The 24,143-nt window shown below is 51.0% G+C and overlaps 1 protein-coding gene across 13 annotated transcripts in view; it reads right to left on the reverse strand.

The window, feature by feature from the left end:
• Positions 1-430: 430 nt before the first annotated feature.
• SUGP2 (SURP and G-patch domain containing 2) overlaps positions 431-24,143 on the reverse strand; it is a 33,861-nt gene continuing 10,148 nt past the window's right edge. For 5 of the 13 annotated variants that reach the window (XM_081815918.1, XM_081815906.1, XM_081815913.1 and 2 more), the window contains exons 4-10: positions 23,638-23,758; positions 16,118-16,605; positions 14,958-15,069; positions 9,980-10,500; positions 7,911-7,972; positions 3,983-4,119; positions 431-3,286 (exon numbers count right to left, since the gene is read on the reverse strand). In XM_081815918.1, coding sequence (XP_081672044.1) covers positions 3,166-3,286; positions 3,983-4,119; positions 7,911-7,972; positions 9,980-10,500; positions 14,958-15,069; positions 16,118-16,605; positions 23,638-23,758 — 1,562 coding nt within the window. In that variant the 3' untranslated portion in view covers positions 431-3,165. The remainder of the gene's footprint in view (positions 3,287-3,982; positions 4,120-7,910; positions 7,973-9,979; positions 10,501-14,957; positions 15,070-16,117; positions 16,606-23,637; positions 23,759-24,143) is intronic. The other 8 variants (XR_014144141.1, XR_014144142.1, XR_014144140.1 and 5 more) reach the window with 8 other exon arrangements.

A 24,143-nucleotide genomic window follows, 5' to 3' on the forward strand; every position in this document is an offset into this window, starting at 1 on the left:
GAAGATGCCCCACAGGCAGGCCCCTTCAGTCAGGGGGAGGCCCGGGTGGCCCCGGTTTAACGCTTGACAGCTGGAGCCCCGACCCTGGGAGCGGGTAAAGCCTTGAGGGGGGCATCATCAGCAGTAGGGCAGGTATCCCTGATGCTCTCAAAGGTGGGTTTTATACCCAGCAATAACCCCCTACTCAGAAGAGGACATGCTCACACCCCACGGTTGGCACGGGTCCCTGCCTGCTCTCTGGCACCCTCCAGGCTTTCCCAGCAACTGAACAGGCCCCCTGGCTGGGGAGATCAGGCAGAGAGGCCCTGGCAGGCAGAGGGCATGCCTGGGAGGCCACAGTGTCCAACCTTCTTCCCTGGAGGTACTTCAACATCTGTCACGTGGTCCCCGACCCGCCGCATTTTCAAAACACATCACCAGAGACGGGAAATTGGGTTTCCTCTACATTTATTGCAACTGCTAAATGATTAACAACATTCACAACTTCTTAGATTTAAAAAAAAAAAATAACAAAAACAAAAACAAAACAAACAAAAAACTTCCGTTTTGTAACATCACAAATGTCTTCTAGGTTTTACCAAGGACCAAAAATGCTAAAATTCTCTATATGATTTCCAGTGTTGGAAACAAGCCAGAGACAGTAAGCACCCAAAGTGGCGAGTTAGCACTTTCCGGATGCCTGTCGTCCTCATGGAAGAGACCCTGGAACTAGAATGACAGAAAAGACACTGTGACTTTGACAAGGCTATGCAACCGCACATCGCGCTCGCACGCACACTCCCTGAGAGCAGCCTTTGCCAGGGAGCGCAAGGGCGAGCGCGGAGGGCCCGTGTGCCCTGGTCCCTGGCCAACAGCCGGTGCGAGGACGCACCACCAGGCTCCGCCCCGGCTCCCATGACGCCAGCCCCACAGGAAAAGCATCACCTGAGTGCTCACAGGACTTTCCAGGATCAAGAAGGAGGTGTTCCCTTTGACATGTGCCAAAGGCTCCCAGGGTCAGCTCAAAGCGGGATGTCCCCAGGAGGAAGAGTGGCAGGAGGCTGCGGGGACAGGGCTTATACCCTGGGAATTCTTAAAGCATTTTACTTACAGATAGAAGCGGAGAGAGCCAAGAACGAATATACTAGCACAACGTGCATATGATGGTCAGAGCTATCTATGCTGCAGAGAAAGAGCGAGAACCTACTGGGGGAGTCCACATCTTGCTCGGGGCCAATGGGGCACTCTGTCAAAGGCAGTCTGCCAAAGGGCTGTCTTTTGGCTCAGAGTTCCATCCATGCGCTCAACCCATGGCCAGCAAGGAAAGCTACTGGAAGGATTAGGAAAGAAAGGAGATGAACCTGAACCCCTACAGCTGTGGTTCCCCTATACCACACGGCCCCTGCAGGCTGCTTTGACTTTGCTGAGGCACCTCCATCATCTCCCTGGCCATAAAGATCTGCCGGGCGCCCACGCAACAGGAGCAACCAGGGGCAAGGAGAGCCTGGAGGCTCCACCGGACACGAAGAGACACAGCACAGGCCTGTGACGGTGGGTGTGGGCCCCACAAGACAAAGGGAAGATTGGCCAACACGGTAACTCACGGCTGGGGGCCCCCCCACCCCGAGCTCACAGTGTCAGCAGGATCCCAAGGTCCCCAGATCTGAGTAAAGATTTAAAACTTCCACACTGCTGCTTTATGAGAAAGGCCCGAGACCCCCACGGCCTGAGAACTTCGCACGCAGCTGCAAGGAGGGTGCGCCGGGGGAAGATGAAGGGCAGCCGTCACGCGCCTAGAAACAGCAAGCAGCCGCCGGCCCGCCCTGCTTCTGTTCTGTACAAAGGCCCTGATAACACAATTCTTCACGCTGCTGCGCAGGCCAGGAATGAAGCCTCTTGAAGAGTTCACACCCCCAGCCGTTGGTAGAAGAGACTCCATATGTGGTTTTTAAAGAAAGCAAACTGCAGTTTGTGGATTCTAGGGAGACATGTGAATTTGAGAGAGGTTTCATCAACGTAATGATTCCTCCCCACTGAATACTGCTCTATTATCCTGTCGCTAAACTTCTATTACGTCTCTTGGGAGGCATTTAAGAGCCGAGCCTCCATAAATACGACGTTCGTGGAATCAAGTATCTCCACTTGTTCAAAGAGTTCCCATGCCCCAACCCGCAGGCTGTGGACCAGAGCGGACTTCACTAATACCGGATTACATCCCCTATTTACAGCCTGGAAGCAACGAAAAGCCACCATCTGTCATCATTTGGGCACCAAGTTTGCTAAGAGAGCACCTCTGAGAGCAAGGTTCTCTGCGACGGGAGACCCGCCCAGAGCTGGTTCCTGAGCACAAACAGGGCCCCGGTGCTTCCAAGGGCAGCACCACCTTCCTAGGGGGAGCCAGGAAAGACTTGCAGGGGACTGGCTGCCATAAGCATTTGGAAGAGGGGGAAAGGCAAAAGCAGATCGGAAATGGCGCATTCTTTTTTCCTTTAAGAAGAAGAAAAGCCAGCGTTCGGACCCTCCACACCAGAGCTGCAGAGACGCTTGCCTCTCGTGTACACACCGAACCTACTTGGCCACTGGCTCCAGGGCAGATCCGGGGCAGAGGTGGCGCTTTAAGAGCAATTGCTGCTTCGAGCCTTAGTTTTCTCACCAATGGTTTCATCTATTCAGGGAGAGAACGATTTTGTTCAAAACTGAGTTGGAAATTACAGGTGGGGAAGGCAACTAAAAAGAGGAGAAAGAAGGGGATGTTTATATGGGCCCAAGGCCCTTGAGAAGGAAACGGATTTGAAGATGCTCAGAAAAAGGATGTGGCAAAGCAGCTGGCCTGTGCAGCTCTGGCTTCAGATCGCCCTCACCCTCGCAGGACACCAGGCCACTCCCTGGGCGAACTCTCTCCCCAGGATGGCCGCGGGCAGTCGAACCCAGGAGCCCCGCACCAAGGCCCGCTGTCGGGCTGCATGCTTGCGAGCTCGGGGCTCACTCCTTCAACCAAACCTGGAAGGTGAGGGGTGGGACACATCCACATCCAAACACTCTTTGTTACCCTCACAGAATGTTTTCGTGTGTGTGTGTGTTTGGTTTTGGGGGGATGGGGAACTCTGACTTTTCTGGAGAAATTGTCTCTACATACCAGCACGTCAGCTTAGGCAGAATGCCCCATGCACTAGCTCACACACATACCTATTTGTTGGCCCGTTTGTGTCTGTACATCTGCATCATCCTCTGACGGAACACGTCAAATGTGTCTTCCTTGTGCTCCTGCCCGTCAGCACCTAACCCCTCCCCTTCCGATGCAGTTCCCCTAGGAGCAAAATGGAGAGTTAGCCACACCGAGCACAGAGCCCGGCCGCCAGGGGACTGGAAACGGCACAAGGAGTCAGAGTGGGACAGAGGCATGTGGGACACACAACAGGGAAAAGGAGAGGGAAAGTGAAGACACGATTCACAGCGCGGAACAAGGGGTACTCACCTGCGCAGGTGTGCGGACTTTCTGAGGCGCGTGCTCAGAAGCCCGATTACAGCAGAAAACCTCCCCCAGCAGGTGGTAAGCTCAGTTTTAAATGAAATGCCTGCTGAATGTTAATGGGGCCTAACAAACTCTGGGCCATGTTCTCCCACGCTGGCTAGCTGGCGTATGGGTTCTCAGAAAAAGGAAAGTGATTTTTATCGTAACTACCTAGAATTACCACTCAGCTTTTAGGACAATAAGGAATGTGGCTGAAATGCCAGGGCCCAGAAGCCACTTAAATCGTCTGTGTGAGTGCAGCAAGGAGCCTGTATGAACACCTGCATATATAAATGATCTGCTTCTCACCTCATTTGAAGACTCCCTTTGTCAGGAAAAAAACCCTGCCAGCTTTAAGCCATGTTTAACATGAGGGGAGCCAAGAAATCAGGCTGCAGATCAAAGGACTCAGAACCAGAATCCCAAAGAGACCCTCATCTCCCCGAGCACGCTGCCCATCCCCACCCCTGGCCCCAAGCGCCTGCTGCGTACACGCTGACGGGCTCCCTGATGCCCTTCCCACAGGAGCCCAGGCCGTGGCCCTCCTTCCAGCCCATCTTCTGCAGCATCTGGAACCCCAGGTTCTTGTCAGTCAGCTTCTGCTGGGCAAAGTCAAAGTCCTTGGGTTTCTGAGGAGAGATAAGATTATGGCAAGTGGTTTGCAGCAAAGTGCCTGGAGCAAGGGTCGGCCCATGCTGCACCTGACACAATCCAGTACCCCCACCCCCCCACTGTCTCCAATTCCTCAGACACTGGGATGAAGCCACAGGCTGCTTCCTAGCTCCCAGCAACATTCCCTGGGTAGGCTGGGGCTTCTAAAACTGGGGAGTAGGGGCGCTTGGGTGGCTCAGTCGTTAAGCATCTGCCTTTAGCTCAGGTCGTGATCCCAGTGTCTTAGGATCGAGTCCCGCATCGGGCTCTCTGCTCAGCGGGGAGCCTGCTTCTCCCTCTCCCACTCCCCCTGCTTGTGTTCCCTCTCTCGCTGTGTGTCTCTGTCAAATAAATAAAATCTTAAAAAAAAAAAAAAAAAAAGGTGGGGAGTAAAGAGATGCCCCCACAGAACCAAGCTAGACCAGCCTCTCAGGCCCCAGTGTGACCACTCCCACCGTGGTGCTAAGACCATGAGGAAAACCCCACGAGGGGCTGGCGGGTCTTGGGGCCAAGGGGTTAGCAGGAAGAGCCCTAAGCGGTGGTGACCTGTGATGACCAGAGGGTACACTCTAGGCTGGGGGTAACCAGGGCACAGGCTTGAGGCAGGAAGGCCCCTGGTGTGCAGGAGTCAGATGGGAGGCAGGGCTGACGCAGGAGGGGGCTGAACAGGCCATGAACCTACTGTGTAGGGAGACTGTGTGAAAAACTGGCTTGCAGGGTCCTCCCTACTCCCCCACTCCATTTGGAACAAGCCTATGGGTTTCCAGAACTCTGAGCAGTGACCCCATCCTGGAAGCCTCTCTGGCCGCCCTCAGACATTGCTCAGCAAACCTGAATGACTTGTCTGTCTGTCCAACTGCCCCTTCCCAGGTCTGGGAGCTCCCCAAGGGCAGAGACTGGGTTTTTTTGTTTTGTTTTTTTTAAAGATTTTATTCATTTATTTGACAGAGAGAGACACAGAGAGAGCAGGAACACAAGCATGGGGAGTGGGAGAGGGAGAAGCAGGCTTCCCACGGAGCAGGGAGCCTGATGCGGGGCTCGATCCCAGGACCCTGGGATCATGACCTGAGCCGAAGGCAGAGGCTTAGCGACTGAACCACCCAGGCGCCCCCAGAGACTGGTTTTACTGGGACTCTGGGGTCCATGTCTAGCACAAAGCAGACCTCACTGAGAGCTGGTATAGCTGGGAAGACCCTCCAGGTAGAGGAGCAAGAAGCCCTGGATAAGACGTGGGCTCAGAACTGGCTGTGGAAAGACAGGTTAAAAGGCCTGAGGGGGGGCGCCTGGGTGGCTCAGTGTGTTAAACGTCTGCTTTCAGCTCAGGTCATGATCCCAGGTTCCTGGGATCGAGCCCCACATCAGGTTTCCTGCTCAGTGGGGAGCCTGCTTCTCCCTCTCCCTCTGCTGCTCCCCCTACTTGTTCTCTGTAAAAAATAAATAAAATCTTTAAAAAAAAAAAAAAAAAAAGGCCTGGGGGCCTCTGGAGAGCCTGCCCAGTGTGGGCAGAAAATATTTCCATTTATGGGGCGCCTGGGTGACTCAGTTAAGTGTCTGCCTTCAGCTCAGGTCATGATCCCAGGGTCCTAGGATCGAGCCCCACATCAGGTTCCCTGTTCAACGGGGAGCCTGCTTCTCCCTTTCCCTCTGCTTGCCACTTCCCTTGCTTATGTGCGTATGCTCTCTCTCTGTCAAATAAATAAATAAAATCTTAAAAATAGAAAGAAAATATTTCTATTTACTCATGCATATTCATCAGTACCCAATGTCCCCACCACCTGAGCCTATTTTTAAAAGACATTTACTCAACACCGAGGACAGCCTGGGTAGGCTGAGAAGGCCGCATATACTTCTGGGGAAAGGGCTCCTCCATCCTGATCAAGGCAGCTCGTGCTGGGGGGTAATGGTGAGGGTCTGAGGGTCTGAGCAGGGAACAAGTGTGGGAAGGGAAGAGGGTGGGGAAGGCAAGGGAAAGGCTGGCCACAGGTCCCCAAAGGGCAGATCCGCACCCCTCCGGGAAAGCTGCTTAGCTGGAGAAAGCTGGAAGCTCTCGGCCTACAGTCACCTCATGGAGAGACTGGAGCTCGCAGGACACGGCTGCACAGCCAGTTAACATGCATTTAGTTTCATTCGTAAGGCACCTCTGAACCACAGGGTAGGAGAGACTGTCCCACGTCACAGATGTACAAATGGGAGACTCAGGAGTTACATGCCAAGATTAGGTGGCCAGGCTGAGACTGAGCCCGGCTGCCCCCTCACCCAGATCACCAGACGGGCAGCCGGATGCCAGCACAAATTCAAACTGAGCACGTCAGTTAGGACCATGGGCTTTGGGCCCAGGCAAGTCCCCCCTCTCTGCTGTAACTGGGCTTACGCCAACCCCTCCTCTAGCCACTGAGACGACAGTGTACTTGAACAGTCTGCCACACAGGCTTTCCTCACCACGCCACGCCAGCAGAGACCTCACCTGGTTCCCGGCTCACCTCCCTGACCTCTAAGGAGCTGGGATGTCCCCACATATGTCCGAGGTGACCTCGCCCAGCCTTACCTGTTCCCACATGTCCACCTAGCTGTCTGGAAAGCACCCCATCTCCCTGATGACCTGCCCCCCACAGGGTCTCTCCATTTCAGTCAGTGGCAGCTCTGTCCTCCCAGCTGCCCAGGCAGACAACCGTGGAGGTGCCCTGGACTCGGCCTGGCCATTCCACACGTAGTCCATCGGCAAGTCCCACCGACTGCGTCCTCACCCGCCCGGCCCCTGGCTCTCCCCGGCCCCGCCGCCGACAGGCTGCTCTGAGCACCGCAGCCACAGTGGCCACATCTTCCCCCCAAATTACCACCGCGGGTCCCCGAGGGCCTCCCCCCGAGAAGGAGCCTCACTGTGACATCTGTCTACAGGCCCCATGTGACCCGGGGCCTCACCGCCATTACCGCCTCATCTCCCCAGCCCCGTGTGGGTGCCACAGAGGGCTACCTGTTGACACAGGACCACCCTGGGGCCTCTCCCAGGCCTCCCTGAATAAATGGCACCCCCAACCCCACATTTGCCATCTCCCCTCGACCTGCTTCTCCGTACCCAGGGCACACAGGCCACAGGAGTCTCACACAAACCTGTCCCTGTTGGAGGCTGCTGCCTCCAGGTGGGCAGACGGGGCCTGGCGCAGAGGAAGCGACCGCCAGTTAACGCACACGTGTGTGTGTGCACCCATCCGCGCACGGCCTTGGCTTACTAGCCAGTTAGTGTGCTCTTTTTTTTTTTTTAAAGATTTTATTTATTTATTTGAGAGAGAGAGAATGAGAGAGAGCACATGAGAGAGGGGAGGGTCAGAGGGAGAAGCAGACTCCCTGCTGAGCAGGGAGCCCGATGCGGGACTCGATCCCGGGACTCCAGGATCACGACCTGAGCCGAAAGCAGTCGCTTAACCAACTGAGCCACCCAGGCGCCCCAGTTAGTGTGCTCTTTAACCATCATTACAGGCCCCTAAATCTGAACTTCTCAAGGGCCAGGACATCACCTTGTTCACCTCTCCCAACACACTGCGAGTATCAGGCCTCACCCATTTGTTAAACTAATTACTACCCTCCTGCGCTTCAGGCACCGCAAAACAGTTTCAAGAAATCCCTGAGAAGAAAGGCTGTTTGTTACGCTTTGTACATCGCGCCGGTCGGAAGTACGAGTATACCGAGTATACTGCAGTCACGAGCCACCGTGCCCTTTAAAACTCTGGCAAATTCCTCGGACTATGCCACGCGTGAGAACTGTCATGCTCACCTTCTTTTTGGACACGGGACGACCCCGAGGTCTGTCGTAGGCGATGCGAACTGGTTCATGAACTGGAAAACACAAGAAACACATCCGTACCCACACACGTCACTCAGAAGACGCGAGTGCCGCAGTTCAGGCTCGGCCGCCGGAAGGGAGCCACCGCCCGCACCACGGCCCACCGGCCTGCCTCCCAGGAATGACGGGCCCGCGGGCACAGAGGCGGGAACACGCGGGCCCAACTGAGGGCTGCTCGGTGGGGAAGAGCCTACTTTAACGTAGGACTTCCCGCGTGTATGACGAAGGGCTCCATGCGTGGATTGTTTTCCATGGCTGCAAGACCCCGTTTTGTTTCAATAAACTATCTGCCATCTCCTGCCCTCCTAGTGTCTCTGCAGCAACTGTTCCACTGATAAAGAGTTAAAGTCTGCAGAGAATTTTCCAGTAAAGCAACCATGCTTCTCATACAGAGCACTGAATCACATTACAGCCTTATTTTTGATGGAGAGATCAGCAGGGCTGCTTTTTTTCTCATCAACCACCCAAGGAACTGAGAGCTTCTGAAATAGAAGAAGCTCCACTTCTCCCCCTCGTGGGACATGAGGCATTCGGAGAGGCTGCCGCCATCAGCAGGAAGTTGTGACGGACGTCCGAATTGGGTACAATAGCTGGCAACCCGTGGTAACGCCAAGGTTCCCAGACACAAACCACAGGACTGTTCCATCGGCAGGGGAAACTGAACTGATGCTCCTGGGTGAGTGTGACAGTGTCAACAATGCAGAGCACCCACGTGACACTAGACAGGGAACTGTTCGCCACAGCCACCTCAGAGGAAGCTATGGTGGCAGGAAGCACAGCCCAGGCCTGGCTTTGTGGCGACACTGGGGCGGGGGGGGGGCCATGAGGAACAACCTGGGCCATGGCCGGCCCGTCAAAAGGCCGCACATGATGCCATTCTGCCTACTGACAGTCTAGAAAATTTCGGCAGAACCACAAGGCCAGAAAACGGGGCGGGGACCACAGAGAGACACAGACGTTTCTGGAAAAAGGCTCTAGCTCCGCCGCACTGGAGGAGTTTATGCCTGTACACGATCTCGCCAGAACTCCTCCAACTGTCCCCTTAAAAAGGATGCGTGTTGGGCGCCTGGGTGGCTCAGTCGTTAAGCGTCTGCCTTCGGCTCAGGTCATGATCCCAGGGTCCTGGGATCGAGCCCCGTATCGGGCTCCCCGCTCAGCAGGAAGCCTGCTTCTCCCTCTCCCACTCCCCCTGCTTGTGTTCCCTCTCTCGCTGTGTCTCTGTCAAATAAATAAATAAAATCTTTAAAAAAAAAAAAAAAAAAAAAAGGATGCGTGCTACTGCTGTTGACGGTACCTCAGGAACCTGAACCCTCCCCACAGAAGAACAGGGGATGACCTCCCACGGCCTGGGCAGCAGAGTACAGAGCACGTGGCTCCCACTAACCACTGCCCAAGACCACTGCCACCTGTGTCCTCCTTCCTCGTCATCGCTAAGCAGGCATCAGTGCCCTGGGCCTTCTAGGGGCTCAGAAGGCTGGGTCCTCCCCAAGGTCACGGGTGGGAAACAGCGGAGATGACCAAGGCCCGTGCCCTCCACAGCCGGGGCTCCTCCACCGGACCGTGACGGAAACACCAAGCAGCATCTGACGCTAACACGCGGCTGCTACACTGACGCAGTGGCGCGCCCTCGGACTGCCAGCCTCACGCCAGCCGTGAGGTGAGCTTCACGGAGCACGTGGGAGGGGTATGCAAAACCACCAGAACTAGTTTAGGTTAAAAACACAAGACCGAAGAACCTCGTGTTCTGTTGGCCCTGGGGGGATTTGGGGAGGTAACGTCCAGGTTGGTAGGTGCAATCAGAGGTGGGAAGGGGGACAGGGACTGGCTGGTCATCTTGTGGCTAAGCCTGGGCTAAGGGCCAGTAAATTCTTCTACACAGTCAGGTGACATCAGCTGGTCTCCACAACTTTTCCTGGTCCACAACTGAGCAACACGGTTCCTCCTTCAGTGCTAAACGGAAGCCCGTGCTCGGGAAGCCATGATGAATGTCTGGCACTCACCTTTGGGCTCCTGGATGAGGCACAGCCTCTTGGGAGCTGGAATCATGCCGACCTTTAAGGACTTGCTGCTGACTCTCTTCCGGGGGAAGCAGGCCCCCGAGGAGGCCTGTGACAGGGCAGGTGCACCAGCTGGGCCATCTTCAGCTGCCTCGCTCGGGAGGCCATCGGTGGGGGGGCTGCCCTCAGAGCCCTCGGACTTGGCCGCCCCTCCTGCTGACCTGGAGGCCCCTCTAGGAGTGGAGCCCTCTTCGCCCCCCTCCTCATCCTCCTCCTCATCCTCCTCGTCCTCCTCATCCTCCTCAGGCATCACCTCTGGGCTTTCCAGCTCAGCCTCGTGCTGCGGGGGCTCATCTTCAAACTCTCCTTCCCCTTCCATGGGATCAAGGGGGCTTTCCTGAGAATCAGCGCTCTCACCGGCGTGGAGGTTCAGTGGAGAGGATGTAAAACAAATCGATGGGCATAACTCAAATACTTTCTTTCGATAGAATTTGAAGGCTGAACTATTTTGGTCATGGAGAAACCTGGGGCAAGGATGAAAAACACTGGTGAATCAGAGAGTCCTCTGAACATTCATATTTACTAAATTATCCGGAAGAGATCCAACAAAGCTGGGAGTGGAACCAACAAATAACCTGACCTCTTTCTACCAACTATGGCTGATGGTGCAGCTTCACAATGAGACAGAGAAGTCCGAGGAGTAGCAGCAATTTAACAAAGGAGCCAGAACGTTAAGAGGCCCCATTGCTTTTCAGGGGAGGGCAGTAGAGGAACAAGGTATGCAGAAATGACCAAGGAATGTGCTGGAAAAACCTCCAACACTGCAGCCAGAGATCTAACCCGGCCCTCTCCTCATCCCCTTCTAGTCTGTCACCAGCCACTCTGGGACTCCCGTGCGCTCAGGGTAACTGCCTGGTTCCTCTCACACTGCCAGGTAGGAGACTGAGGAAGGCGCGTCCCTTCTGCCCCTCATTCTACAGTGAAGCTGAGTCAATGTGGTGGCAATACTGCCTCTCGGAACCTCAGAGTCCCACGGCCACCCTGACCCAGGGCTGTGGCTAGTGTGAGAAACTGAAAACATGCACGAAGACACAAAATACATTTGGACCCAAGGAAAGAAGCCCTTGTTCTTGGCTAGAATAACAACCTCATAACGATGTCAATTCTTCCCTAATTAAAATATTAATGCATAAGCCTATCTCAATAAGTGCATCTTTTTTTTCTGGGTTTGAACATGATTCTAGACTTCACAGAGAAAAATAAATAGGTAAGGGTATTTGGGAGAACTCTAAACAAAATCTGTGAAGGGTTCCGGCCTTACCAGACATTACAAGGTGTATGAAGCCTCTAAGGCACAACAGTGTGGGACCAGTCCTTGGACACACGGACAGAAACACCAAGACAAAGGCCAGAAACATGGTATCTGATGAAGTCAGGGATAGAGACTGCTTAAAAATAAAAACTTAGAAAAAAAAAAAGAAAAAAAACTAAGTAATCTCTACACCCAATGTGGGGCTCCATAACCCCAAGATCAAGAGTTGTATGCCCTTCCAACTGAGCCTCTCAGGCACCCCAAAAATAAAAATCTTCAAAAAAAAAAAAATTGAGAAAGAAAAAGTCCAAAAAACCCAATAGAAAAAAGGGCAAAGATTAAGAACTTGAGCCCTCCAAAAGACAACTAGAATGAGAAAACCAGTCATAGACCAGGAGAAGGTATCTGCAAATCATACATCTGACAAAGGACTCCTATAAAGAATGTATAACGAACCCTCAAAATTGATTAGTAAGTAAATAAATGACCCAATCAAAAGATGGACCCAAGATCCAAATGAACACTTAAGTATGGGAAGCACCCAAGTACAGTTGAAGACACTCTGCACCACTAGTCCTTGGAGAAATGAGGACCACAGTGCGACACCGCCCCCCGTCACCCCGCATTGGGATGCTAACATGAAAAAGCTGACACCAGCAAATGCTGTGTGGGGAGGAACTGGAACTCTCGTCCAGGCTGCTAAAAATGCAAAATGGCACTACCACGTGGAAAGGCAACTTGGCAGTTTCTTCAAAAGTTAACGGTGGGCCCACCATGGAGCCAGCCTTTCCTCTCCTTGGTATTTCCTGGAAAGAAATAAAGACCTTATCCACAACGGCTCACAGCAGCTTTACCTATAATCGCCCCAGACTGAAACATCTCAATGCCATCAACAGGTGATGGGTAAACAACTGGTCCAGCCACACAGTGGGATACACTCAGCAGCAAAGAGGAATGAATTGGGGATACACGCAACAAACATGGCTGAATCCGAGAAATGTGCTGAATAAAGGGGCCAGACAAAAAGAAAAAGCTGCATTTACACAAAACTCAAAAAAATGCAAACTATTTACAACAAAGCTTTTTTAAAGGACAAACCTTTTTTTAAGAGACAAATGAACAGTTCACATGAAAATAAAGGACACAAGTTTATGAAAAGATGTTCAATTTCACTCGTAAGAAAAATGGAAACTAGGGCGCCTGGGTGGCTCAGTTGGTTAAGCGACTGCCTTCGGCTCAGGTCATGATCCCAGGGTCCTGGGATCGAGCCCCACATCGGGGAGCCTGCTTCTCCCTCTGACCCTCTCCTCTCTCATGCTGTTTCTCTCTCACTCGCTCTCCAATAAATAAATAAATAAAATCTTTAAAAAAAAAAATGGAAACTAAAATTTCATGGTGGAAATAAGAAATTTCTCATGAATCCTACTGACTCTAAGACATGCCAAAAGGTGAGGGATGGGGACAGGTACTCTGGACACTGCTTTGGGAGGGGCTCTCGGGGAGGGGTATTTCCATTATTTAACAAAATTACATGTGCAATGACCTTGGACCCCACAGTCCCCCTTCTGGAAGATACATGAAGATTCTCTCCACAGAGTCATTGTGCGTAAGGCCACCGATGGGGCCGTAAGAACAACGTGAATGCCGATAGCTGGGGAGTGACCCTGGTGTGGCTGCACGTGGAGAATGACAGTGGACAAGAGAATGAGGGGACAGGTGGGACAGGCACAGGGGACTTCTGGATAGGTGGTGAAGGGAAAAAAGCAAGGTGCAAAAGTGTCTATTACATATAAAAAGTTACATGTAAGAACAAAAGGGGAAATGCACATACCCACTAGAATTGAATGAAATGGTTTCCTGTTGATGGGTGAGGGGATTCCCACTCAGAGACTTCTCTGAGCCTACCTTTTGTAATTTTTATTTTAGAACCATGCAAATGCTGAACTTATTTTTAAAATTAAATTTGAACGGATAGAAAAAAATAGCCCTAAAACTGAATCTCTGTAGAAAAAATGAACCTGACTATACGTCAAATCGATGACACAACCACACACAAAAACAGAATCAACTCAAACAGCGTTAGAGGTATACTCTTTCTAAAGGAAAAGAAACACAAAGTCACCTTGACCTTTATTAAATACGTGTGCTGTTGGATGCAGCCATTCTCAAACTGCTCTATGAGCACTGGGCTGGGAGACAGAGTGAATCACTCCACCTAACGTTGCTGTACAATAATGGGGGACTCTGTGTGGGGAGGGAAGGGACAGGGCCTCCTAAGGAACATTGCTCAGAAAAGGCTGTCAGAAACGGTGACGGATAAACCCAAACCACAGCAGTGCCAGGATAATGCAGAATTCTCCTTTGGGGGAAAAAACAACAACAAAAAACCCACAACCGATGAAATGTTCCTGGCTGCCCTTAGTGGAGCTGTCCCCTTCACCGGGTCTCCCCAACTCTGAGGTGTGCTAGGCCCAGCTGGCCCCAAGGTCACCAGGCCTGTAAAAGGCAGAACCGGGCTGAGCCCCCATGAAGCCGTCAGTGCTCCCCGAGGCTGGTCTGGGTCTCACAGGAAGCAGGAGGCATGCCCAGTGCAGAACCTACTCAAGGTCCCCAACAAGCTGGAAGAACATGCTGGGTCACACCACTGGGTCCCAGAAATGCTCTAGGAAATGTGTAGTTTTCAACCGTAGTCTTAATTAGACTTAATTAGGCATGGCTCTCCAGCATGGTAGGAGCAGGGCAAGGGTCCAGAGTTCCCAGCCAACGGGAGGATACAATTTTTTTTTTTTTAAAAGATTTTACTTATTTATCTGAGAGAGGGAGACTGAGAGAGAGAGCACATGAGAGGGGGGAGGGTCGGGAGGGTCAGAGGGAGAAGCAGATTCCCCGCCAAGCAGGGAGCCTGATGCGGGACTCGATCCAGGGACTCCAGGATCATGACCTGAGCCGAAGGCAGCCGCTTAACCAACTGAGCCACCCAGGCGCCCGGGAGGATACAATTTAAACAGCATGGGAACCCCACCTGGTTATGGCTCAGTATCAGGAACACGGGGCTCCCAGGTAGCCTCCCCCTGAAGGAGGTGAACCTGTGCCCCACAAGGCAGAGCAGGCTCCTGGTTCTGTCACCTGCAGGCTGTGTGGTGGTGACTAGGCACCCCATCTGAGGAATGGCAAGGGTAACAGCACCCCCTCCTGGCAAAAGGATGCCAGGCCCCCACTACATGGAAGTGCTTGCTGCCCACAGCTGGACCAGGACCCCATCCATCACTGCCCGGAGCACTGGTGTGACCAGGGACAGTGCACCGCCCTCCTCCTCCCCGTACCCCACACCACTCGGCATCTGCAGAGGTTCTAGGGAACCGATTAGCCTCTCTAGCTGGGTGCTCTCTCCCCCTTCCCCTGATCAAAGCCCACTTGACCTTCAAATACAGCTTAAACTTCCCTCCAGGGCAGGTTTTTTCTGATGCCCCAGAGGAGGGCAGCACCGCCCAACACCCCTAAGCAGACGCTTTCCCCTCACAGCCCTGAGCTTGGCAGAAGCGAAGCCATGACTTTTCCTCGGGTGCCTCCTGGGGCAGAAGTGTGTCTGCCAGGCCACCCCACAGGCTCTCTCTCAGGACACTCATAGAGTAAACACACTCAAATTCAAAGGGCACGATGGCTACATACCACAAGTCAGGGTTGTCAGTGCTGTTTTCTATGCTGAACTGTTCAATCTCTGGTCCCACCTGAGCAACAAATCTGGCCAGCTTCTCTGCAGTTTCCATGGTCTTCATGTCAACTACAAAACAAAGTGACTGTCACATGTCAGTTCTGAGTAGCTGCTTCCAATTTCAACTTTGGGGGGGTGGTTATGGAGACTAATTATAAAGACAGCTCCTCATGTCCCCTCACTGCATCCTTGCCCTTTGCCATGGGACTCTGTAGCTCTGTCCAGCAGAAGGAGATTCTCTTCTCTCCCCCCAAAACTGGGGCTGGCCCTGGGACTCCTGCTGACTGACAGAAGGTGGCATCAGTGTGGAACCTGGGCTTCAGAGGCCTTGAGCACCTCCGCTGCCCTCCTGGAGGCCCAACCCTGTCAGGTGAACAAATCCAGGCTGGCTGCTAGGGGGCGAAAGGCATGTGGCCCAGACATCCCTGTTACCTCAGCCGATGGCCCCACACAACCAGCTGCTGCCTACAAACACACAGGTGGGCCCAGCCCAGTTCAGCAGACTTGGAGCACTGGATACCCCGTTGGAAGGCATAGCTCAGAACGGCTCTTTATACAGCAAAAGCTAGAGAATGTAGCAGTGGTGGAGACTTTGTTTCCCCTCTCCATTCCCACCTAGTGGTAAGTGCGAAGTACTGGTCGGGGGCAGGCCTGTCGCAGAGAAAAGGTAATGGCCAGAAGAAACTGCAGGTCAGCTAACCCTAAGAAAGGAAACAGACCTTGGGAAAGAAAAGGCAGAACGAGAGACGAGGGCAGCCCTACGGAAGGTAAAGAGGAGCAAGAACAGAGGGAGAAATGGATGGAGGTGCTCAAAGCCCCAAGCATGGGCCCAGGGCACAACCGGGTGGCCAGCAGGAGGACCTGGTAGGGGAGCATGGTGAGTCAGCTTGACCCCTGGACAGGAGGAAGCCGGCTACAGGACTCGAGGGCCAGCCCCTCTAGGAAATAAGAGGAGAGTGCCTCCATGTGCACCTGTCCTGGCCAGGTCCCTGTTGCTCCTGCCTGCTGCACAGATGGCTCAGACCACCCAGGTCTCCCATCCCCAACCCTGAGGGACCCCTGGAGGTTGGAGAGTCGGGGCTGGGGCCCAAAGAGGGGGATGGGAGTGAGTACCCACCGTCAGCAGATGGGCAGGGAGAGGAGGTCTGAGGGGCTTCAGAGACTCCCACTCCTGCTGGCTTGGGGGATGGGCCCGAGGCTTCTGGGCTGGGGTCCCCAGGAGAGGGTCCGGCCGGGTCAGGCGGGCAGTCCTTGGCAGTTTCATTTCCATCTGGCTGGGACAGCTTTCCCTGCAATGAACCTGGAGCCTGCCGGCCATGGTGTTTCAGTCTGGTGCCCGAGGAGAGGAGGGTCTGGGTCCCAGTGGTTGCTCTCCTCACCTTCCAGCCCCGGAGCCCTTGGGTGCGGAGCAGCCCCCGCCGCCGGCCTGGGAGGAGCCTCTTCTTGAGGCTCCGGATCGCCCGAGCATACAGCATGGCCCGGACCGCACACTCTGCCGCTGTTGGCTTTTGATCTGCTCCTGGCAAGGTGTGGCTCATCCGCTGCATTTCTGCCAGCTTCAGCTTGTAATATTTGTATTCCAGACTACTGTCATCAGACAAAAACCTACATAACAAAACAGGCACAGAAGGACATTGGTTAAAACAACACCACGTACCGAATTGTTGCTACGATCCCATTTCTCACACCCTTTCCAAGTGGCAGCCTCCCTGCCATCCGAGAGGCTCTGATCCATGGACCCCCCGGGTCCCCGTCTTGCCCACAGTAACTGCAGGGCAGTGGCAGCTCTGGTCCAGCACTGGTCGGTTCCTCCTTGGGTTTCGCCATCCCCAGCGGTGAAGGTGCTCACAACTCCTAGTAGCCTCGTAACATAATCACTCTGGAGCCACAGAGACACTGCCACTCTGTCGCTTGTGGGTGCCATTTTTGGGAGGTGACACCCTTCAAAGAGCCCAGTGAGGCGGAGTACTCAGAGACCCTGGCTTCAACTGCACCACCGAGGCCAGAGTGCCATGGCTGTGAAATCATGTGCCAGAGTCATAACGAGAACAGTACAGAGGCGCCTGGGTGGCTCAGTCGGTGGAGCGTCTGCCTTCAGCTCAGGTCATGATCCCAGGGCCCTAGGATCGAGCCCCGCATCGGGTTCCCTGCTCAGCGGGGAGCCTGCTTCTCCCCCTCCCTGCCGCTCCCCCTGCTTGTGCATGCTCTGTCAAACAAATAAATAAATAAAATCTTAAAAAAAGACAAAAAAAAACAGTATAGGAAAGAGGAGGTTGAGTCCCGAGTGCCGACACAGAAAGACATCCACGATACAGCCAGAGAGGACAGCAAGCTACAGAAGAACACCAACACTGACGTGGACCACATGAATCTGCTTTGTGTACATAGATCCACGTGCATTCGCTTTTCTCACAGAGTCGACATCGAAAGAATATAAAGCTAACTTAATTAGCCCTGGGGAATGGACAGTAAGGGGCATGGAGGGAACTCACACACTCTTTACTCTGTTTTCCACTTTGTTAGCACCTTCTTTCAGCTCTATTAATCCTCCCCTTCTAGGGTCTGGACTTTTCTTGCCATTTCCTCCTGGCCTCATGTGGTGAATGCTTACATTCACTCCATTTCTGACAAACGTGTCCTGCGTTGCACTTTCCTCTATGTATGGCTGCAGCCGCATCCAGTGTGCAGGGCGCCCCCTGCTAGCTCCTTCTGAGAAGTTCCTAAAGTCAGTTCTCATTCCCCTTCACTCAAAAGTTACTTAGAAGCAAGTTTTATTTTGGCTGTTATGCTAGTTTTGACTTTTATGCATCGTGGCAATCGTGTAATGTGGCCCATGTGGTTTTCCTTTCCTGGGATGTGCGGAGAGTCTCTCTGGGACCTCACACATAACAGGAGTTTGTGAATGTTCAATTTCAGTTTGTGTTCAAGAAGAATGACTACTGTTTGGTGGGCAGGGCAGCATTTCAGGCGGCCTTCAGTCTGCCTGACGTTAAGAGGCCGCTTTCCTAGGTGCAGTTCCCGATCACCAGTGACAGGAGCCAGCTGGCTGCGTGAAGCAGGGTGCCGGCAGCACGGCGTACCGCGGGGGGCCCCTGGGGGGAAGCTCCGTGTGCAGCTCTCGATGCTGCCATCTGCGGTTAAGGTCCGGCTGGGTCTGAGGACACAGGCTGCACGCCGGCTCCGCTGCTGCCCCACGCACTCTGCCGGGCCAGCAGCAGCGTCCTGCACCCTAACGAGCAAGGGTTCCCACATAAAGGAACAGATGGTCTGGTTCTCCTGTGAAACGCAGCCCCAGCAAGGGTACCCCTCACCCAGGGCAGAAAGCGGAGTCAGCACCCAGGTGACCCAGAGCCCCAGGATACAAGCCCCTTTCCCCTGGAGAGTTCTGATGCGAAGTGCAGTCTGAGGATGTCAGTCTCCCCAAGTTCTAATGGAACACAACATTAAGAGCACAGAACTTTCCCAAGCCAGCCTGCTGGGTTCAAATCCCAGCATGGCCACTTATTAGCCATGAGATTTACTGAACTTTTCTGTGCCTCAGTTCCTCTATCTGTAAGAGGGATAGACAGTAATAAATTACTTCATCACGTTGTTGTGAGGCTTGAGTTACACACTTTCCATTGTAAGAAAAATGCTTTAAATACTGTGTGGCATTCACTAACTGCTCAACAAACATTAGCACATCATCTTTACCTGTTTATGCCCATTCACTGTGTTCTAAATATTCTCTTATTTGGATGACATCTACCCATTTCAGAGAATTATATTCAAGCCTCCTGCCATGATATAGATCGATCAATTCCTCTTATATCTCTAAGTGTTGTTTATTTACACAGCTCTAAGCTACGTAGTTCAGGCATCAAGATTCCCAACTATTGGGGTGCCTGGCTGGCTCAGTTGGCGAAGCGTATGACTTGGTTTCTGCTCAGGTCTTGATCTCAGGGTTGTGAGTTCGAGACCTGTGTTGGGCTCCATGATGACTGCGCCTGGTCAGTAGCCTACTTTGCCCCCTTTTATGCTTTTTCTGTTTTGTCTGAAACAACTTTTACATACCTCTTTTTTTTTTTTTTTTTTGGATAGCCTTTGCTTGGTATGTCATTTTCCATTTTTTCCCCCACTCTGTTTTATTTATCTCTGAGAGGAAGCAATAGTTGGTACTTTTAAACCCAAGTCCCTGGTAAAGGTGGCACCATTGTACTCGTTTCCTATTTGCCCTCCTTTTTAATTTTTTTTCCCTTTCTTGCTTTTCATTGGGATGAATACATTTTCTTTTTGGCTTCACCCTCTACAGTAGTGTGGAAGTTATAAATCCCACTTCTATGTCTTTACTGGCTAATCAGATTAATATACACTTAAACTATTATTTTCTGTGTTCAGAACTAGTCACTAGCTATATCCTCACACTTTTTTTTTTGTCAGAGAGAGAGAGAGGGAGAGGGAGAGAGAGCACAAGCAGGGGGAGCGGCAGGCAGAGGGAGAAGCAGGCTCCCTGCTGAGCAAGAAGCCTGAAGCGGAATTTGATCCCAGGACCCTAGGATCATGACCTGAGCCAAAGGCAGATACTTTAACTGACTGAGCCACGCAGGCGTCCCTATATCCTCACTTTTAACAGGACAAGAACCTTAGTATCCATCTCTTTCCTGCTACTTACCACCTTACATTGTCTAGATTATCTGGGGTTTTAGGGTTCATGTCTGCCCCCCCACCCCAGCATCAATTATTTAGATCTTGTATTTGCTTTGAGGCCCTTGGACAATCCTGCTGGGGCCAGCCAAGAGGGATTCAAGCCCACATGCTTTCTCCTCAGTCTGTAAACATGTGGACATGGTGGGCTGTCCCTGTAGGGCATAGTCCAGCAAGGGTCAGGACCATCCCACTCTGAAGGGACAACTTAGAAGATGGGAAAAACAAAGTGACATATTCTTTCACTTCTACATCTTACATCCTTGGGACCATTCTATGGGCCTGCTGCTTTGCAATCTCTCTCATAGAGAATGGAGGAAGCTTTGCGAACGGGTGCTCCTGACAAGGAAGCAAAGCTGCAGTGGGTGTCTGCACTACTACTGTTATTTTAGGGCACCAGAAGGTGCAGGCTGCCTCAGTGAGCGGCAATGGCCAGTTCTGTCCACAAGGCCCGGCTGTGAACAAACCAGTGTTTGCTCCTCCTTGTAGGGAGATAGAAGTCGCAAATCTCTGCTGTTCCTTGAAGGGCTGAGATAACGCAAAGCCTTCTTACGTGTTTCCTAAGGTCTGAACTTTTACTAACTAATAAAAAGAACCTAACACAGCACTGGAGCCTAGCAAGAAGGTGGTTTTCTGATGAGTGACTGAGAGGAGAGAAAGCTAAATCCTCACTTATCTTCATAGGATTTCAACAGTGATGGCTAAAACTGATAGATCAAGGAAGAGCAACACAGGCTTATCATCAAGAGATAATTTAGAAGTTTAAAATACCAAAAGAGACTGACTGCGAGGAGTAGAACTGGCATGGGAACTGGTCAAAGTGGAAACATTTTGCGTTTCTTAATTCAACTGATTTTTATAAACTACATACACGGACTCCTTTAAGAATTCTAATGTACACACCAAAGCCCTAACCTTACTAGCTTCTTATCATTCTTTCTTGGCACCACATCTTTTCCTCTGATAGTCTCTGGTAATTTCTTCTGAAGGAGTTTTCCAGGAGTGAAGTCTGAGTCCAGCTCCCTAATCTCTTCTTCATCTGGGTCTATTCTAGCCAACCGCTGGGATTTTTATTTCAACAATCAGACTTCATTTCCCAGATCTTTTTTTTTTTTAATAAATGTTTTATTTATTTATTCATGAGAGTCAGAGAGGCAGAGGCAGAGGGAGAAGCAGGCTCCCTGCCTAGCAGGGAGCCCGATGTGGGACTCGATCCCAGGACCCTGGGATCATGACCTGAGCCGAAGGCAGACGCTTAACCATCTGAGCCACGCAGGCGCCCAATTTCCAAGATCTTTAACAGATTCTTTTCCAAAAACAAAAAGCTCCTGTTTCATGGATACAATATACTATTATCCACCGAAGACTGTTAACCACACACATATATTTTTACACTAACTTTTTTTCTTATGTAACTCAGTCTTCTCAGGTGTCAGCTCTATTTGTTGAGTTTGGTGACTTTCCTTCATGATGTTCATTTTTCTCAAATATTTGATTTCTAATTCAATGCTTATTTCTGATTTTGTACCCCACCTCCCATATGTACAACTCTGGTTATGGTTTTGTCTGTTACCACTGGCCATCAGTGATCATGAGCCTGGTTGGTCATGATGCAGAGGCACATGTCCCTCTTCTCGGGGTCCCCTTTCCCTCCAGCCCAATCACCTGGAAATTGCCCGAGCCTTTCAAATCTGGAGAGTACTTTACCCAAGAGGGTTTGGTCTCTGCTTTCACCTGTCAACCTGAGGCTATCTAGCTTCCTTCCTTCAGCACGCACACAGATTGAGAGCAAGAACCTGGATGAGAATCTCAACTCTATCTTACTAGCTTTGCACTCTTTAGGTAAGAGGCCTCTTTGAGCCTCAAGTCTCCTATCTCCTATCTGTAAAATAAGGATGACAACATACCTGCCTCACAAGGTTTATGAGGATTCAGTCAGCTAGTGCTTAAATCAGAAAAGCGCCGACAATAGTACCAAGTGCAGAGAAAGCAAAAAGTGTTTGATAATAAAGTTTTCAATAAATTATGATGGAACAATTTGCTTATTGGCTGTTTTTTTTTTTTTAACTTTTAAGTTATATGCCCACTCATTCTAAATATGAAAATAATACAAATGAGTCTGAGAATTCTGTAAAAATAAAACCATATAAGCTCCAACCCTTCCCCCTGGTAAATCATGCTGGTTAAGACCAAAACTCTAGTACTGTTACGTGGCAATTGATGCCTTTCAAGCATTTTGTCAACTGGGACAGATAACCCACAGAAAGTAACCTGATTAGATAAAGAACGATGGCATCCACCAGGGGCAACTCCTGCCCCCAGTGGCCAGCTTCTGGGATGGAGGATTCTACTGGCATCCAGTGTAAGGGGGAAGGCAAAGGATGCTAATAAATACCCTGCAAAGCACAGGACAGTCCCCACCAGAGGATTATCCAGTCTCAAAGGTCAATCATGCTGCAGCTGAGAAAAAGCGACAGAGATCAAAGGCCTGTAAAGTTAATTTTCTTCTTAACCCAGCAATTTCACTCCCAGATACTACCCTAATAAATGCCAGAAATGTAGACAGAAATAAACAGAAAACATTGTTCATCATAATGGTATTTATGGTAGGGAAAAACTGGAAAGAATCTAAGAACTCATCAATGGGCAATGGTTGAGTATGCTAGGGTACCTGTGTACAAAGGAAGAGCATGTACCCACTGCTAAAGGGACAGTGATGTTAGGTTTGAAACCTAGGACACACTGAGAGGGAGAACTGGTGGAGCTCTGAGTGACAGTATCTTTACCTTATTACTTTTTTCTATTTTTACAAAGGACATATGCCACTTTTATGATTTAAAAAAAAGTCAGGGGCGCCTGGGTGGCTCAGCTGGTTGAGCATCTGACTCTTCGTTTTGGCTCAGGTCATGATCTCAGGGTCCTGGGATCGAGCCCTGCATTGGGCTCTGCGCTCAGTGCAGAGTCTGCTGGAAATTGTCTCCCTCTCCCTCTGTTCCTCCCCTGCTCACATGCTCTCTCTCTCTCAAATAAATAATAAAATCTTTAAAAATAAATAAATAAATAAATAAATAAATAAATAAATCTTTAAGAAAAGTTAAAGTATGAACATTTTCCACTTGCAGCAATCTAGAGATAATCCTAAACACACAAGAAAATAGGCTGCACTAAGCCATTTGCTGAAGCAGTTTGAAACAGTATACAATCAAAATCATTCTGAAAGTCTAACCAGAGAGGGATGGCTAACTAAACTCTGGCCACCTCCTCTATGGACTAATAAACGCAGCTGTCTGAAAATGTTTATGAAAGATAAAGAATACGAGCATTTTTCGGTGTTATCTAAAATGAGCAGAAAAAATAAAATACATAAACCCCAAAAGAGCAAGATATATTATATCATAGTAAAATCACAGCTATATTAAACAAAAACCCAAATAGCCCTCAGTGGGCAGAGAGACTGGAAGCAAACAGGCAAAACTGGCAGTAGATGTCGGTGGGCATACAAGGGGCTTCACCCTTGTTCTCAACTTCCTCTAATAAACAAGTACTGCATTTATGCTGAAAACTTTAATTTTAAAAACTTGCTCCATTTGTGTGAAGAGGCAGTAAGGCAAAAGGAGAAGAGAGTTGAACAAACAGTAGCAGTAAGTCACGAACAACTGCTGTGACCCATCCCTTATCTTCACGTGCTCTCCGCATGCACCTCTCACCTCATCCTTAAGCCAGCACAGAGGCACGAGGGGCTCCTGGACCGGACAAGAGAAGGCCACATGGCAGGGTGGCAGCAGGGCTGGGAATTGAATGTCAGTGAACCCAACCCTCTCTCATGCTGTTCCCATTGGCTAACACCACTCCTCAAAATTAATACCTCACCCTCTGTGTTGGACACCATCAAGACACAAATTTTGCCGTGTGTTCTATGGGAGGGATTTGGAGGGCCAACATTTAAAGACCTACCAGTAAGCAGGGTCCTCCTTGAGAAGAGCTCTCTCTTTGGGAGATAGGCTGCCTCCAACAACACGAGTGACCAGCTGGTCGATTGTGTCCACCACCTTGTGATCTGCTCGCTGGGGGACTGCTGGAACACACAAGAGGGCTTTTCTGAGAAACACACTGAACCACATGGGGCCTGGGATGACCAGGATGGAGTCAGAGGCTTAGGATGGAACCTAAGCAGGCACCAGTGACCAAAATCCTCATTCAAGAGAAATCAGCATTGAAAAGAGGAGAGCAGCATGGTATTCTAAAAACCAATACCCAAAATATGATCCCAAAAGACAGAACAGCATAACCACTAGAAGAGAAAGTCACAAGCTTATAGTGACTGTACAGAACAATATATGCATATATTCTACAGAAAGAAATGATATGTAGCAATTCTATTCTGCTTGTCAGGTATTGCTTAACTGGAATGTTCATATTAAGTGAAAAACATATAAAGATATAAAATGTAACTCAGTAGG

This window comes from Leptonychotes weddellii, chromosome 1 (genome assembly GCF_054177405.1).
Source record: "Leptonychotes weddellii isolate Sample4059 chromosome 1, ASM5417740v2, whole genome shotgun sequence".
In the NCBI taxonomy this organism is placed as follows: domain Eukaryota; kingdom Metazoa; phylum Chordata; class Mammalia; order Carnivora; family Phocidae; genus Leptonychotes; species Leptonychotes weddellii.